Genomic DNA, 15652 nt, shown 5'->3' on the forward strand with positions numbered 1-15652 from the left:
ACGCACAGAATATTTTGAGAAAGATGATGACATAATGAGCTTTAGAAACAATTTCACTAAGCATGGTGGTGCACACCTTTAACCCCACAATTTAGAATGCAGAGGCAGGCGGATCCCTGAAGTCAAGGCCAGCCTAATACACAGAGTTTCAGGACATCTAGGGCAACACAGAAAAACCCTGTGGGGGGTGGGGGGGGGGACACAGCACTACAACACTAGTGGCTCCTCCAGAGAACACAGATCTATATGGCACCTCAGAAATCATCTGCAACTTGTTCCAGGAGATTCAACCCCCTCTTCTGGCCTTTTTGGATACTGTTCACATGGTTCCGATACACACAGGAAAGCACCCACACATCAAATAAAACTCAGTATAGAACATGTCAGAAAGTCTGAGCCATGGTGAAGAATAGCTACACCTATACCTACCATATAATCCAATGAGGCCCCTGAGTTTGCCTCCAAAGCAATGAAAACTTGATGACACAGACAACAGTACTACTTGTAACAGTTGAAATGTTCAAGAAACCAAAAAGATCCTCCTATATGTCAACAGCTAAAACTGTGGCACACTAATTCAAGACCTTGGATGAGTGAGTCTCTGCAGCATTAGACTTGAGGAACAAGCCAGTCTCCAAAGGTCATACACATACACTGTGTGGTTCTACTTATGCAACACTTTGAACCTGACAAGATTATATAAATGGAATCCATTAGTGGTTGCCAAGGGTTAGAGATAATAGTACAGAGAATGACCTTTGTAATGAAGGAATAGTTAATGTGGATTGGAACAATGGTTGTAAGACTCTATTCATGATAAAAATCAGTTTCCTGGTTTTGATACTGTCTTGTAGTTATGTAAGATGTAACTACAGCAGGAAAGTGGGTAAAAGTACACGGGTGCTACTCCCCGTAAAACTACATTTCAAAAAGGAAATTTTAAAAGTTTCTTTTTTTTAGCCAGGTAGCAGCATAAGTCTTTAATCCATGCACTCGGGAGGAAGACACAGGCATGTCTCTGAGTTCCAGGCCAGCCTGGTCTACAGAGTGAGCTCCAGGACGGCCAAGGCTACACTGAGAAAACTGAAAACTCTTGAAAAACAAAAAGTTCTTTTTTTTTTTTTTTTTTAAAAAAAAAAAAGGAAAACTATCCTAAATAATGGAAATGCCATGCCCTTTCTAGTTTAGTTTTTGTTTTTTAAGAGGAGTTGATGGTAAGAGCATTCAATGTTCTTCCAGGACCTAAATACTGTTCCCATCACCCACAATGGGTGGCTCAAAATTACCCATAACTACAGCTCCAGGGGGCCGTCTGACACCTCTGGCCTCCACAGGCACCTGCACTCATATGCATACACCATACACAAACACACATACACACAATTAAAAAAAAATCATTGAAACAAAACAAAACACTATTAGCCAGATTGGGGCGGGGGGGGGGGGATTTAACATCTCTGGCCTTCAAAGGCACCTGTACTCACATGCATATGCCCATACACACATATATACAATTAAAAAAAAATCATTGAAAGAACAAAACACTATTAGCCAGGTAGTGTTGGGGGCAGTGGTAGTACATGCCTTTAATATCAGCAGTGGGGAGGCAGAGGCAGGAGGATCTCTGTGAGAAACCTGTCTTGGGGGTGGGGGACAAGAATCTTTAATAGCTATTCCTAGGGTGGACTCTTCACTCTAATTTTGTTTACTCCAAAGTTTGTTTTATACATTGAGCATGTAAGAAAAAAGAATTTTAAAACATTAAAACTATTCTTCAGTGAAGTACAATACACTTAAATAGACATAAGCAGAAAACCAAACTAGTAATTTGCATATGTCTATAAACATTAATAAAATGTAAATACTGAAGTAGCCAGCAAAACCACAATATCTAAAAGCAAGACATGACTACAAATCCACCTCCATCCCCCATTAATTGTTACTTTAACTCAAGAATCCTTTCACCTTTATACCAGAAGGAACTAAGAGACTTAAACAGGTAGTTATCTGAGACTCTGAATACACCACTTTGTTAATTAGTAAGACAGAATCCTTAAAATGTTACCACTGGCAGTGATCTAGGAAAGCTAGTATAATTGTTCAATTACAGCTGAATAAACTAAGGGTAGGGACTTAAGCCTGAGAGAGCTTGTTACCAATAGAATATGATAGGAAACTCAGAACAATGGGCAAGGGTGCTGCCTGTGCTGGACAGTGGTGGTGCACGCCTTTAATCCCAGCAGAGACAAGAGTATCTCTGTGAGTTCAAGGCCAGCCTGGTCTACAGAGTAGTATCAGGACTGTCAGGAATACACAGAGAAATCCTGTCTTGAAAAACAAACAAAAACAAAATAACAAACAAACAAAAACCCAAACCAAAAAACTATGTATATGAAGGTACCTCAAAAAAGTAGCTAGCTGCTATAATTTGTATCTGTAAGCCCCCAAAAGCCTCAGTGAGGGAATGTCCTTGAAGGGACTGTGGAGCCCATCTCTTCCTTGCCCTGCTTCACTCTTTCCAGTCAAAGTAAACAAGCTTTGTTTCGACATCATCATTGTCATGACAGGTTTGCTTCTTCTGTACAAATTTAAAAGCAACAGGGCCAACTGTCAATGGACCAGAACCCCTGAAACCACAAGTCAAATAAACCATCCCTATAGGTGACACCTTAGATATTTTGTTATTAACCCTAACCCTAAAGTAACAGACTAACACTCCAGCCAGTGGAAATGATATTAGCACATGAAAGACTTTCACATTCATGTTTATTACAACAGCTAAGACACAACATCCACCTAGATGACCAAACAGATGAACAGGTGAAGTGTAGCGAGATATTCACTTTGTCTGCTTCTGTGGCACTTGTATTCTGTTTTTGTACAACCTGGATATTTGATGTCTGTCTTATATAGTACTTTATAATATTTTTTCCACAATCATGAGGTCACTTATGGTTCCTATCTAATACTGTGTATTCCATTGCTGTAATAGATCACGACCCCATAAATTTATCACTATATCAGCCACATATGGTCTCAACCTTCCTCTCTGTCCTTCTGGTCCTACACATTTAATCCATCTCGTGCATGAAGGAGACTTAAAATTTTCTACACTGTTTAGGGTCGGGGAGCTTTCCCTGTATCTATTAATGAAAAACCAGCAACAAAAAAACACCCAAAAGTTGTCATTGTGTATCAGTGGGAACCAATACGTATGAAAGATTTAAAAGGTGTAAAGGAAGCAGTAGTCTCTTATGGCATGCACTCACCATATGTGAAGCAATTAATAGAATCATGGGCAAGAAATAACAAGGTAACCCCTAAGGATTGAGATCAATTAATATCAGCTGTCCTTGAAAACTCCTCTCAATTAGAATGGAGGGCTTTATGGAGAGAGGCAAAAGAAGCAAAAGCTCTTGAACTTCAGGGCTTAAAGAAAGCTTATAAAGCTCCCCTAGATAAAATTCTTGGTGAGGGTCTTTATGCTGACCCAGAAACCCAAGCTATGATGAACATATCTTGTCTCTATACAGTTCAGCAGCTCTGAATGTTTGGGGGGAGGGGATAGACTCCTATACCAAGATAAGGCAAGGACTGAGAGAAAACTTTAGTTTTCTAGAAAGCTTGTCTAGGGTAGTATAATTAGAGGTAGCAGACACAGATTCTAGGTGAATACTCATAGAATCATTAGCTTATGAGAATGTGAATCCACAATGCAAACAAGTGCTTTGGCCTTTAAAAATCAGATCAGCACTGTGCACTTTCCCAAAAATATGTTGGACACTGTTGTCACTCCTTCTGGAGTCCATCCTCACTTCGGATAATTGCCTTTTGGGCAAAGAACTGCCCCCAAGTTGACCACTGATTTGGACATGTGGTCCTATGTGGTTTGCCTTGCAGGAGGCAAACATAGAAGACTGCTGAACCTTCCCACGTCAGGGTAAGACAGCCTTTCTACCTACCTCCCTGCTGTTGTTGTGGTCTGTCAGATACTCTAGACCTTAGCCAAAACTGGGGTGTTTTTAGCTTGCTGTTTCTGTCCTCGCTGCACCTTTTGGAAGTTGCCCACCCGCACTTCCTGTCTACCCTAGTATTGTTATTTTCCTACTCAGGTCTTAATGAGGTTGAAGATTAAACTATCTCAACTATTATTCTCTCTTCCTAGTTAGATATATTAGGTACTAGACTTAAGCTTTCCAGCTTAGGTCAACTCTATTGTAAACTCTATTGTAAACTCCGTTATGCCTTCACCCTAGGACTAGATATGTAGGTCATTTTGTTCTCGATTTTCCTTTTCTTAGAGCACACTTGTTATTCACTGTTTTGTATATAGTTTTGTATTAAGCCTAAATCTTTTCTTTAGACTAAAAGGGGAATTGTAGTGAGATATTCACTTTGTCTGCTTCTGTGGCACTGACCACGTCCATTGGGGGATGGAGCCAGGTGCAGAAGTGACCTAGGTCTGAGGAGGAGCCCAGGAACGCTCTTTCGCTGGCAGGACGCAGATAGGAGAGCATCCGGTGGAACCTGCTGGTGTTCATCTGTCTAGGTTGTAAGTTATTTCTCCCTGAATAAACGTCTGTTCGGCATATTTGTTTATCCTGATCCTTATTAAACCTCCATAGTGAAGGAATATAATTCAGACAAAAACCAAACAACAAGGAATGCTATGAAGCTAAGGTTAGAAGACCCAAGCTCAGGGTTTCTGGTCAGTTTAGGAAGCGTAAGAGGATTTTCTGATAAAATATCTAGCTCTCAGTAGCAGGGTACTGGTGGGGCATGTCTGGTCTACAGAGCTAGTTCCAAAACAAGCTCCAAAACAATACAGAGAAACCCTGTCTTGAAAAACAAAACAAACAAAAAACCAAAACCAAAACAAAAAACAAAAAACGTACCTAGCTCTCAAAACTTCACCATGAAGTTTCTTTGTGCAGTTGATGTCAGCTAACTGATCTGTGGAGGGCTCAGCTACCACACAGCTCTCCACAAGGCTCAGAAACCATCTTGGAAGAGGAGGCGGAAAGATTAGAGCCAGAGGTCCGGCAGGACCAGAGCAAACCTGCCTACTGGATATGACAGACCTGATATACTTAAAGACTCACGAGCTGTGGTTACCTTCACAAGACCTGAACAAAGTCAAGTCAGTTAACATTCCAGTATTGAGCGGGAAGGGGCTCAAAAGTCCCCATCCTTAACTGAGGAGTTACTGACAGTTGATGGTTTAGGGGAGGAAGAGGCCCTACAGGCCGTCAAAGATCCAGGGGATATTCCCACACCCAGGAGTATATGGGTAGCACAAATTGGACTAGTATACTAGTTAAGGGGTGGGATGTTAATGGTGGTGCACACCTTTAATCCCAGCATTCAGGAGGGGTCAAATCTACAAATTGAGTTCCAGGACAGCAAGGGCTATCATGCAGAAAAACTCTCTTGTAACAACAAAAACAAAAAAAGAAAGAAAAGAAAAAAGAAAAGGGAAAGAAAAAGAAAAGGGGGGCACTAAGTTGGGAGGAATTAGGGTGGTAGGGAGGGACCCTGGGGAAAAATGGGGGAAAAATTATATAATCATATGCATATTTTAAACTCTCAATGAATTAATGAAAATGGTATATTTTTAAAATTGAAGATGGAAATTTCTGTGTCCCCCCACACCCTGCCATCCCACAGCTGTTTAGTACCAAATAAACACACAAAGGCTTATATTAATTATAAACTGTTTGGCTGATGGCTCAGGCTTCTTATTGGCTAGCTCTCCTAGTTATTAACCCATATATATTAATCTGTGTATCTCCATGTGGTCTTGGCTCACCGGAGAATGCTGGGGCATCCTATCTTCCCAGTAGCTACATGGCATCTCCTAACTCCACTTACTACCTTTCTCTATCCCTGTTTGGATTTTCTACCTGGCTGAATCCTGCCTGTCCATTGGTTGACACAACTTTATTAAACAACCAATAAGAGAAACATATTCACAGCATACAGAAGGGCATCCAACATCAGTAAATAAAAAGTTCAACCATTTTTACAAAAATGGGTAGACTAGAGGATATTGGAAAGTCAGGCATAAAGTCAGTATGTTCTTTCTCTCTTATGTGTAATCATAAAGAAGCCAAACTGACATAACAGTGACTGATAGAGGGAGGGGAGAAGGGTAAAGAAGGCTGGCTAATTAAGTACAACAAAACAGAAGTAATAATTCTGGGGCTGGGAGTGTAGCACAGAGGGAGAGTACTTCTTGTTGGAGGCCCTGCATTCAATCTCTAGCTAGCTAGCTAGCACAGCAATAAAAGGGAGGAAGATTTAAGTGACATTATACAGACTGAGCAGGTTATATTTAGGAATATGTATGTGTACACACACACACAGAGTCAATTAATGAGCAAGGAGGCCATGAATTTCAAAGAGAGCAAGGGCAGTGGTATATGGGAGGGTTTGGAGGGAGGAAAAAAAGGGAGAAATATAATTATATTATAATCTCAAAAATAAAAAGTAAAGGAAGCTGCTCTTTCAGAGAACCCAGGTTCAATTCCCAGCACCCACATGATGGCTCAAACCATCTATAATGGGATCTGATGCCCTCTTCTGTCATTTAGGCATACATGCAGGTAGAGTACTCATATACTAAAATACACAAAAAATGAATAAATAAATAAATAAAAAGTAAAAAGAATAAGGAAGGAGAAGAAAGAGGGAAGGAGGAAGGGAGGAAGGGAAAGAAAGAGGAGGGAAGAAAAGAGGGAGGAACTCACTCAGTGTTTGATAGCAGAATGGTATTATTACAGTTCATAACAACCTATGATATATTTTACTACCAATTGGAAGATAGGAGTTAAGCCTCCAAATACATGTAAGGAGAAGGAGACGGAAATGTTAACTTCCCTGATCTGATCGGGATACACTGTATAAGAATTTTTAAAACTAACCACACTGGGAGCTGGGGAAATGGCTCATGGTAAACACTTGCTGTGCAAGCATCAGGGCCTGAATTCCAACACTCACATAAAAAGCCAAGCATGTCAGAGAGTGACAAAACAGGACATAAACCTTATCCTCTGCATCATTAGCGCGTTCATGCACACATCACAAAAAGCTTTTGTTTTTTAAAGATTCTGCTTTTAAAAACACACTGTATCTCCTAAACATTAACAATTTTGAGTTAAATACATTTTTGATAATTTATTTATTATTTTATGTTATTGGTGTTTTGCCTGCATGTATGTCTGTGAGAGAGTATCAGATTTTGGTGTTACAGATAGTTGTCAGCTGCCATGTAGGTATTGGGAATTGAACCCAGGTCCTATGAAAGAGCAGTCAGTGCTTTTAACCACTAAGCCATCTCTCCAGCCCTGAGTTAAATGTATTTTTAATGTTTAAGGACATGGGGAACTGGAAAGATGGCTCAGCTGGTAAAATGTCTGCCCTATGAGCATGAGGGAAGTTCAGATCCAGATCACCCACACAAAAAAGCCAGACACAGCAGAATTCTTCAAGCTCACTAGCCAGCATGCCTACATGTTCAGTGAGCTATCCAGTCTCAAAATATACCTTAAAGAAGTGACTAAGCAACACATTTAGCACCAACCTCTGGCCTTCACACACACACACACACACACACACACACACACACACACACACACTCCCTCTCCCTCCACAAGTGCTCAGTGCTAACTAGCCTGCTGATCTGAGTATTATATACTGTAAACATGTTGAATTACCACTCTGTACCTCACAATTGGTTACTATGGATATCTAACAGTACCACTTGAGAAGAAACTGAGAAACTTCTGACCTGCCAAGTTTTTTTTCTTTGTTTTGTTTTTAATTTTTATAGTTTCTACGTGGTGCTGGAAAAACAATAAATAAATAAAATGAAAATCCATACCTCAAGTCAGAAGTAGAGAGAGTCTTAAAAATTATGAATAGATGCTGAGCAGTGGTGATGCATGCAGAGGCAGGATGATCTCTGTGCGAGGCTAGCCTGGTCTATAGGGCAAGTTCCAGGACAGGTTTCAAAAGCCACACAGAGAAACCTTGTCTCAAAAAAACCAAACAAACAAAAAACACCTGCCAGGAGGTGGTGGTGCATGTCTTTAATCCAAACACACAGGAGATAGAGGCAGATGGATCTCTGTGAGTTTGGGGCCAACCTGGCCTACAGAGTGAGTTCCAGGACAGCCAGAGCTGTGTACAGAGAAATCCAGTCTTGAAAACCAAAATCAAAACACAGTATGAACAGGACAAGTTGAGTGTGACAGAGCATGGCTTTAATCCCAGGATCTGAGAGTTCTTGGTCTATGTAGTGAGACCTTGTTTCAAAAGGGAGAGAAGGGGGGAAATGTGTTGTAGATTGAGAAACTTAAGTATAAACAAGGCTAATACATTTCCAGGGCTAGAAACGTTCTACTTTCCTCATAAAATGTTTGCTTGGCTTGCAGAAGGCCTGAACCAGATCCCTAGCACTGAAAAAAAAAAAAAAAAAAAAAAAAAAAAAACTTTCCTTAGGGAAGTTACATATTAGAACAGCAGCCTGAGAAACCTGGGAGAATTACCAGCGGTGTGAGCAAAAAAAGACAAGGTGGTGGTAAATTGACACAGAATGTGCTACACACATGTGTGAAATTGTCAAAACAAATTTAATAATAATAATTAAAAAACATTTTAAAAGGAAAATGGTGATATAGCTTTCCTTTCCCTTTTTTTTCCAGACAGGATTTCACTATATAATAGTCATGGATATCCTGGAACACATTTTGTAGGTCAGGCTAGCCTCTTATCTGCCTCTGTCTCCGTGGTGCTGGGACTAAAGGAGTGCACCACCATGCCCAGTGCCATACAGCTTTTCAATTCATATATTACTAGGCTAGTGATAATTTTCCCCATCTTATAGCAGTCCTCTTACAGTGTATACTTTTTTGGTACCCCATGGCTTATTTTTTTTTAAATCTTTCTTGGCTATGAATATACATGATAAGAGATATAGCTAAAAGACTGAAAGCTAAAGTTGACATGGCTAGTTTTCTTTGAAACAAAAAATAATGAGAGTACTGTTTTCTCATAGGGTTGGGTGTTCTTATAGACATTCTTATAAGGACAGCTATGCCATTTGTAACATGATAATTTTCAAAATATTACAAACAGAATCTAAGAGTGCTGAATCTCACACAGAAAATGCTTGTTAGAAATTTTGCTTTTATTTCTGCTCTTTGAGATGTTGCAAATTATTCAGGAAAAATTAATTCATAGTATTTATTACCCAAAACAAACAAAACCACTGTGGACTGGTGAGGTGGTTGTGGACAAAGGTGCCAGCTGCCAGATCTAATGACTCCTGGGACCTACATGGTAGAAGGAGAGACTCATTCCAGTCACCTTTTGACATCCACAATGTGCCATGGCTTAGTTGACACTCACTCACTCAATAAATAAAGTTTCATAGAAACTACTCAGGCTAAAATAAGCCCAACTCCAACTTAATCTAATACAGATTATGTGCTATTCATTCAACAGTCCCAAATTATACCAAACTGTACATCCATAAACTAAAGCCTAACAAAAGCTTACAAAAGCCAAAAAAAAAAAAAAAAAAGGGATAAACTATACCATACTTTGGGCTTTTCTATCTAAATTTCATGATTAACAACTATTTAACAGTAATTTGACTCTCCAGCTTTTTTTTCTATTCCATTTGAAAAATGTAAAATTCTAAATAGCAACATTTTCAATGAGCAATTAAAATCTTTTCTCTAAATTTATACAAAGATATTTTACTTTTTCTTGGCAAGCACAGGATGTTTTTTCTTTTTTTTCCTAAAACATTTCATAGGAACTCTGCATTGCAAAACAGTTGCAAAGATGCAAAAGCAATTTCCTACACTGCATAGGCCAGTCTCTTGGCACTGGCCTTTCTAAGGTGTTTGCATACTACCTCTGAGCAAAGGAAAGCAGGGAAGTGCATCTGCTCCCCTGGCTTCATCAGCATCATCTTGGCTGCACCCCAGTTCTGAAACATGTTTGTATTTGCTGTCCTAAGCATGCCCTTCATACTCCACCTCTCATGTGTATCAAAGGAACACAAATCTTGTCTGGGTTCATCATATCTTCAAATCAAAGTTCCCACTAATGAGTTGAACCTAATTATACCCACATAGAGAACTGAGCTCAGTAAAAATGTAACAGACAACAATGGCTAGTTTATAGTGTAGGCTATACCAAAAGTGTTTACACAGCAATCAAAATTTAGTGGGAAAATTACTGAAAGTTTCCTGACCAGGCACTATGCCACTTCACACTAGTAAAGTCTGTAAAACCCCAATTCCTAGTATAGAGAGGGTGGCAGTTTGATATATTGGCAGGTAAAGCCTTTTATTTTTATTTCTTATACTGGCAACTGAATTCAAGGTTTATGTACACTAGGCAAAAACTCTATCAACTGAACTACAATTCAAGACACAGACACAAACACACACTCTTAAGAGAGGGATGAGGTGGCCTTGACTCCTGATCCTCTTAGTTTATTCTGAGTGACAGGATTACATGTATAAACCACCTTGCCCAGATTGAAATCTTTGTTTTTGTATGTTATATCCCAAATCTAGTTAATGTAACAGAAAATAATAATCTGGGCCAAGATGTCACAATCTACTCATACTATGAAAATGTACTAGTTAACCTTAAAAAATAGAAGACAGAGAAGACATCTTTTAAGTTAACGGCCATGCTAGTTACAATAAATACCACACATTACATTAGGCTGGGAAGCAAAATCCCAGCAAAGATTTTTAACAAGATAGTTAATGGAGACTGGGATTGAATCCAAAGCCTCCTGAATGATAGGCTGCTCTGCCACTAAGTTATAGCTTAATGTAGCACTTTTCTAAGACAAAATAATAAGGGCATCCATTAGAACATCTGGGTTTAACAGTTTCTCAATAGCTGTTCAATTCTCACTCTGAGAAAAGTCATGACAATGTCACAATCAGTTACAGTTAAGTTTTAATGTGCTGAAGACTTACAAAATCAACATATTTATAAGCAACTGTGTAGCATGAGCAGTAGCTTTGAGGAATGAGGATGCTACTGAAAATATTTCTCTGATTGCACCAGCCAACTCTGCCACTGCAATAGTGAAGGCTCCTTCTGCCTTACAGTATCTACTTTACCATAAAACTGATTTTTCTTTATAACTAAGCAACTTTGAGAACTGATAAAGGGAAATGAAAATACAATTTCTCTCTTTAATTTCACAACAATGTTAGGATGTTACCTTAGCAGAGAACTCTTTATTTCAGTTGAATTCAGCAAATTTTCATACATCAAAAATTTTACTCAGCTAAATTTGGCTGGGTGAGGTAGTGCATGTCTGTAACCCAAACACTCAGGAGGCTGACATTAGAGAATCAGTTAAAGGCTAGCCTGAAAAGACTTAAAAAAAAAAAAAAAAAAAAAAAAAAAAAAAGACCAGAGCTAATATGAAAACAAGTTCTTTAAAGTTCCCAAGCTGTCAGCAAAAGCAGAAAAATAAACAGCAATGCTACATAAAATTCTTCATCTAAAGATCGTCCTTACTAGTCTACCCTCTGACAGCCTCAAAAGAATAAAACTAAGAATTCACCTATTTGAGGAAATTGTTATTCCCCTGAGCACTCATTCAATGGCATGACATACAGTCCATTTACACAAACCAATTTAAAAGCTTGTTGCAATCAGCAAATGATCAACTCATGAAGATTAAGCAGATGCTTGTTTGGAGTGGAAAGTAATTTAAAGTTGGTTGGAAATGTCCAACAACTTAGCAACACCTATGTGATGAGCCACAAAAGGAAAACATGAACCTCAGTTAAAAGTCAAAGGTTCCAAGGAATCATGTTACCATTTCTCATTTCTGTGAAAGTGAACACAAATTTGAGGATCAATACTTTTCTGGCAGAATTATGGCTTTGGTACTATGTCTTCTAGAAAAAGCACCTGTGTGCTGCTTGCTCACTGTTCCTTTTGTTAGCAGCCAGTTGCAATCTCCCCGTACTACCCTTATTTTTCAGGCGCACTATAGAAAAAAAAAAAAAATCATTCATGCAAAAGTCTGCAAAATAGCAGTAGAATACCAGTCCTGGAAAAGATGTCAAAATTACCTCTCAGGTTTTTGTTTGTTTGTTTGTTTTTCCGAGGTAACCCCAATCCTAGAGTTACCAATGGGAAGATCTTGTCGGTTCCTGGACTGTTGGTGTATGTGCCCCCTTAACCCAGGAATTTCCACGAACCATATTTCCACCCTGTGGCCAACATGCAGGTCAACTCAAGCCGTACACAAGTGTTAACAATTCTCACTGAATTATCTGTAAAATCCAAGCGTCCAAAAAACCTCTTGCAGGTTTGAAAGGTATTAAACCCTATCTGAAGATTTAAACTTGTTGGACATCTAAACCTTAAGAACAAAGCACAAAGAGAGTAAACCACTCGCCTCAGAAGAAATCTGAGTGACATCTTTATTTTCAGAAATCACTACCCTCCTTCAAACATCACTTCCTCTTCATTCGCCTCCCCCCAGTCCCTGGAAATCAGTGATGCATACTCGCTCCCGGCAGTCCAGATTCTTAAAAAGATCACAAACAAGAAAGCCCTATAGCCCACATCCACTACCCAGGGATCTTCGACGCCTTAAAAGACACCTACCTGTAAAAGAGCCAAGGCCCTAAATTAGATCCCCCAAGGGCTCCTTTTTCTTCCTAGACTGTTTCTCTCTAACCTTTAGGTTAAAAGACTTTCCATCTGACCCATCCCTTTCCAGCCAACCCTAACTCCGGCCCTTTAAAGCCACCATTCCCACCGGGTCAGGTGGCTGTCAGTCCCCACCCGGCTGCCTTGCCCTCGCGCCGGTTTCAGGCGGCCCGGAGCCAGTTCTTTCCATCCCTCACCTCCACGGCCACAGCCCAGGGCACCTCCTCCTCCGGGTTAGGATTCCGGAGCCCCCTTCACCCAGCTGGGCTTCCAAGGCCCAGTCCCTGCTCCTCGCCCCTCGTTGCCCGCAGGTCAGCTCAACCCCCTAATATCCTCTGGATTCCATTCCAGAGCGGCCTTCCCTGGGCCCCCCAACCGTCTCCCCGCGGCCCTTAGAGCCCCTGGCTCTCCACTCACCCTTGGCTGCAGGCGCCCCCCAATCTTTCCCCTCTCCTCAGCCTCGGAGCCCGCTCACCTCCGCGGTGGGAGCCGAGCTGCCCGGACCCAGCTCGGAGCCGGCGTCCGGGGCGCCGTCGGAGTCCGGAGTCCTCGGCGCGTTGGCGGAGAGCTGCGCCTCGAGAGGCAGACGCAGAGTCCGGGGAGGGGAGCCGGAGCGCAGGCGGGAGCCAGCTCGGCTACGCGCGGGCATCGCTCCGACCCCGTAGGCGCTGCGCCGCCAGCAGCGGCCAGCCGAACCGGAACTGCTTCGGGGGGCGGGGCGCTATCGGAGAAGGGGAGGGGCAAAGACCGGAAGGGAGCAGAGGGAAAACAGGAGGTGAGGGTGAGAGCGCAGGCGTCAGGCCCAAGGCCAGGCAGTCAAGGGGTCCTAATGAAAATACAAAAGAGTTTTTGTGGAGTTGCTGACTGGGCTAGGGGGTCTAGGAACAGACTATTCTGAGTCCTTTTAAGGGACTAGCTCCTCGTCAGCCAGTTCCCAAGTAACATCATTTATTGCTCCTTTATTCTCTATGAGACTATAATCGCAATCCTTTCAACTCTGCAAAGTAGATCTCACACAGACAGAAAAGGCAAGAAACATTGTAGCCTGACATAGTACAGTCAATATGTATCCAAGCTGGCATTCTAAACCCAGACTGTCATCAGAACCTGTGTTCTTTCCTATCACTACTATGCACCACCCTAAAGGAATGGCCCCTTCTAATCCAAGTGTAGGACTGCCAGAAACCACGTCCAAAGCCATCTGCAGCTTGCACTCTGGGTCCTCTTTGGCTCTACTTTATTGAACAATGCAGGACCAGCTTTGGTGTTTCTGAAGGGGTTGGGGACAGGTTCTGAGGTGATAGAAGGGTAGTCATGGGTGCCTGATGTGGCCTTTCCCTTCAATCTAGAGTAGGGTTAGCCAGGAATCTGCTCAGTGTCCTCATACCCTTCAAGGTATCCATGAAGCAACATGAGACAGTGAAAGACATCTCATCTCGTAATCCCTTGCAGGCAGAGACCTCTCACATCCTTAAAATGTTTCTAATGGGGGTAAATTTGTAGTTCAGTGGTTAGAGCACTTGCTACTCTTGCAGGAGACCTAAATTTAATCTTCTGTACCACATGACACCTCACAACCACCTAGAACTCTAATTCAAGGGAATTCAACAATCCCTTCTAGCCACAGCTAGCAGTGAATGCATTTGACACAGGCATATGCAAACAATCAGACAAAATAGTTTTTAAACATATTATTTTATAAGTATTTGCCTGCATGTATGTCTGTGCCCTTAACTACTGAGCCATCTCTCTAGTACCAATACTATTTTTCTTGTTTGTTTTTGTTTTTGTTTTTGGAGATAGGGTTTCTCTATGTAGATTTGGAGGCTGTCCTGGAACTCACTCTGTAGGCCAGGCTGGCCTTGAGATCACAGAGATATGCCTGCCTGTGCCTCCTGAGTGCTGGGATTAAATGCATGTGCCGTCACTGCCCTGCAATAAAATATCTTTATTTATAAAATAATAAATCTTAGTCAGCCAGTAGTGTCACATGCCTTAAATCCCAGCATTTGGGAGGCAGAGGCAAGTGGATCTCTGTGAGTTTGAGTCCAGACTGGCCTACAAAGTGAGTTCCAGGACAGCCAGGGCTGTTACATAGAGAAATCCTGTCTGGAGGAAAGAAATAATAATAATAACAACAACAACAAACTTTTAAAAAAAATGTTTCTACTGCCAGGTTCTTTGACTCTCAGAACCCAGGGCAATTTTTGCTCACCTCTCTTTGACATACAAGGTCCCATCAGCTTTCTCTTTTAAAGAATCAGCTATTGCCTGGAGAGATGGCTGTGTTAAGATCACTGGCTGTTCTTCCACAGGTCCTGAGTTCAAATTCTCAGTAACCACATGGTGGCTCACAACCATCTATAATGGGATCTGGTGCCCTCTTCTGTCATGCAGTTATACATGCATACAGAGCACTATACATAATAAATAAATAAATCTTAAGAAAGAAAGAAATTAGCTATCTTTGTTATAGAACCATCATTCAGATCTTAATTTCTGGGTACACCATGTTTCCTCCATGTCTTCTCCCTAAGTTTCTCTGACCCCACAACTCAGATAATAGCCCCTCTTCCCCATCTAATCCAGAGCCTTTGGTATCCCACACAGTTTGTAGCCCAAAGTTCTCTTCTAACATTCATCACTCAGTGCTTTACCTATGTCCTCAGAACCTAATAATCTATGCAAGGGCTCTAAACCTATGACTTAAACTATTTTGAAGCACCTACTATATGTTAGGCACAGTGAATCTTTTGTTTTGTTTAACTCTTGAAACAATTCTCCAGGGCAGCTATGTACTTAACTTTACAGAAGAAACTGATGGAGGTGGAGAAAGACAATGACTTGTAGGGTTCTAATTCCACATTCTCAGAGACTTCAGGGATGAGAGTTGGCATAAGAGAAATAGGTCTTGCCTTCTTTGGAGGCCCCTGGGACT

General features: G+C 41.1%; 1 protein-coding gene across 2 annotated transcripts in view; it reads right to left on the reverse strand.

The window, feature by feature from the left end:
* Positions 1-13433, reverse strand: part of Samd8 (sterile alpha motif domain containing 8) — a 48452-nt gene extending 35019 nt beyond the window's left edge. The window contains exon 1 of one of the 2 annotated variants that reach the window (XM_051174799.1): positions 13190-13433. In XM_051174799.1, the coding sequence (XP_051030756.1) occupies positions 13190-13363 (174 nt within the window). In that variant the 5' untranslated portion in view covers positions 13364-13433. Of the gene's footprint in view, positions 1-13131 lie in introns of both variants that reach the window. The other variant, XM_051174800.1, reaches the window with a different exon arrangement.
* Between the last annotated feature and the right edge of the window lie 2219 nt (positions 13434-15652).

The sequence above is a fragment of the Phodopus roborovskii genome, unplaced genomic scaffold, assembly GCF_943737965.1.
Source record: "Phodopus roborovskii unplaced genomic scaffold, PHOROB, whole genome shotgun sequence".
In the NCBI taxonomy this organism is placed as follows: Eukaryota; Metazoa; Chordata; class Mammalia; order Rodentia; family Cricetidae; genus Phodopus; species Phodopus roborovskii.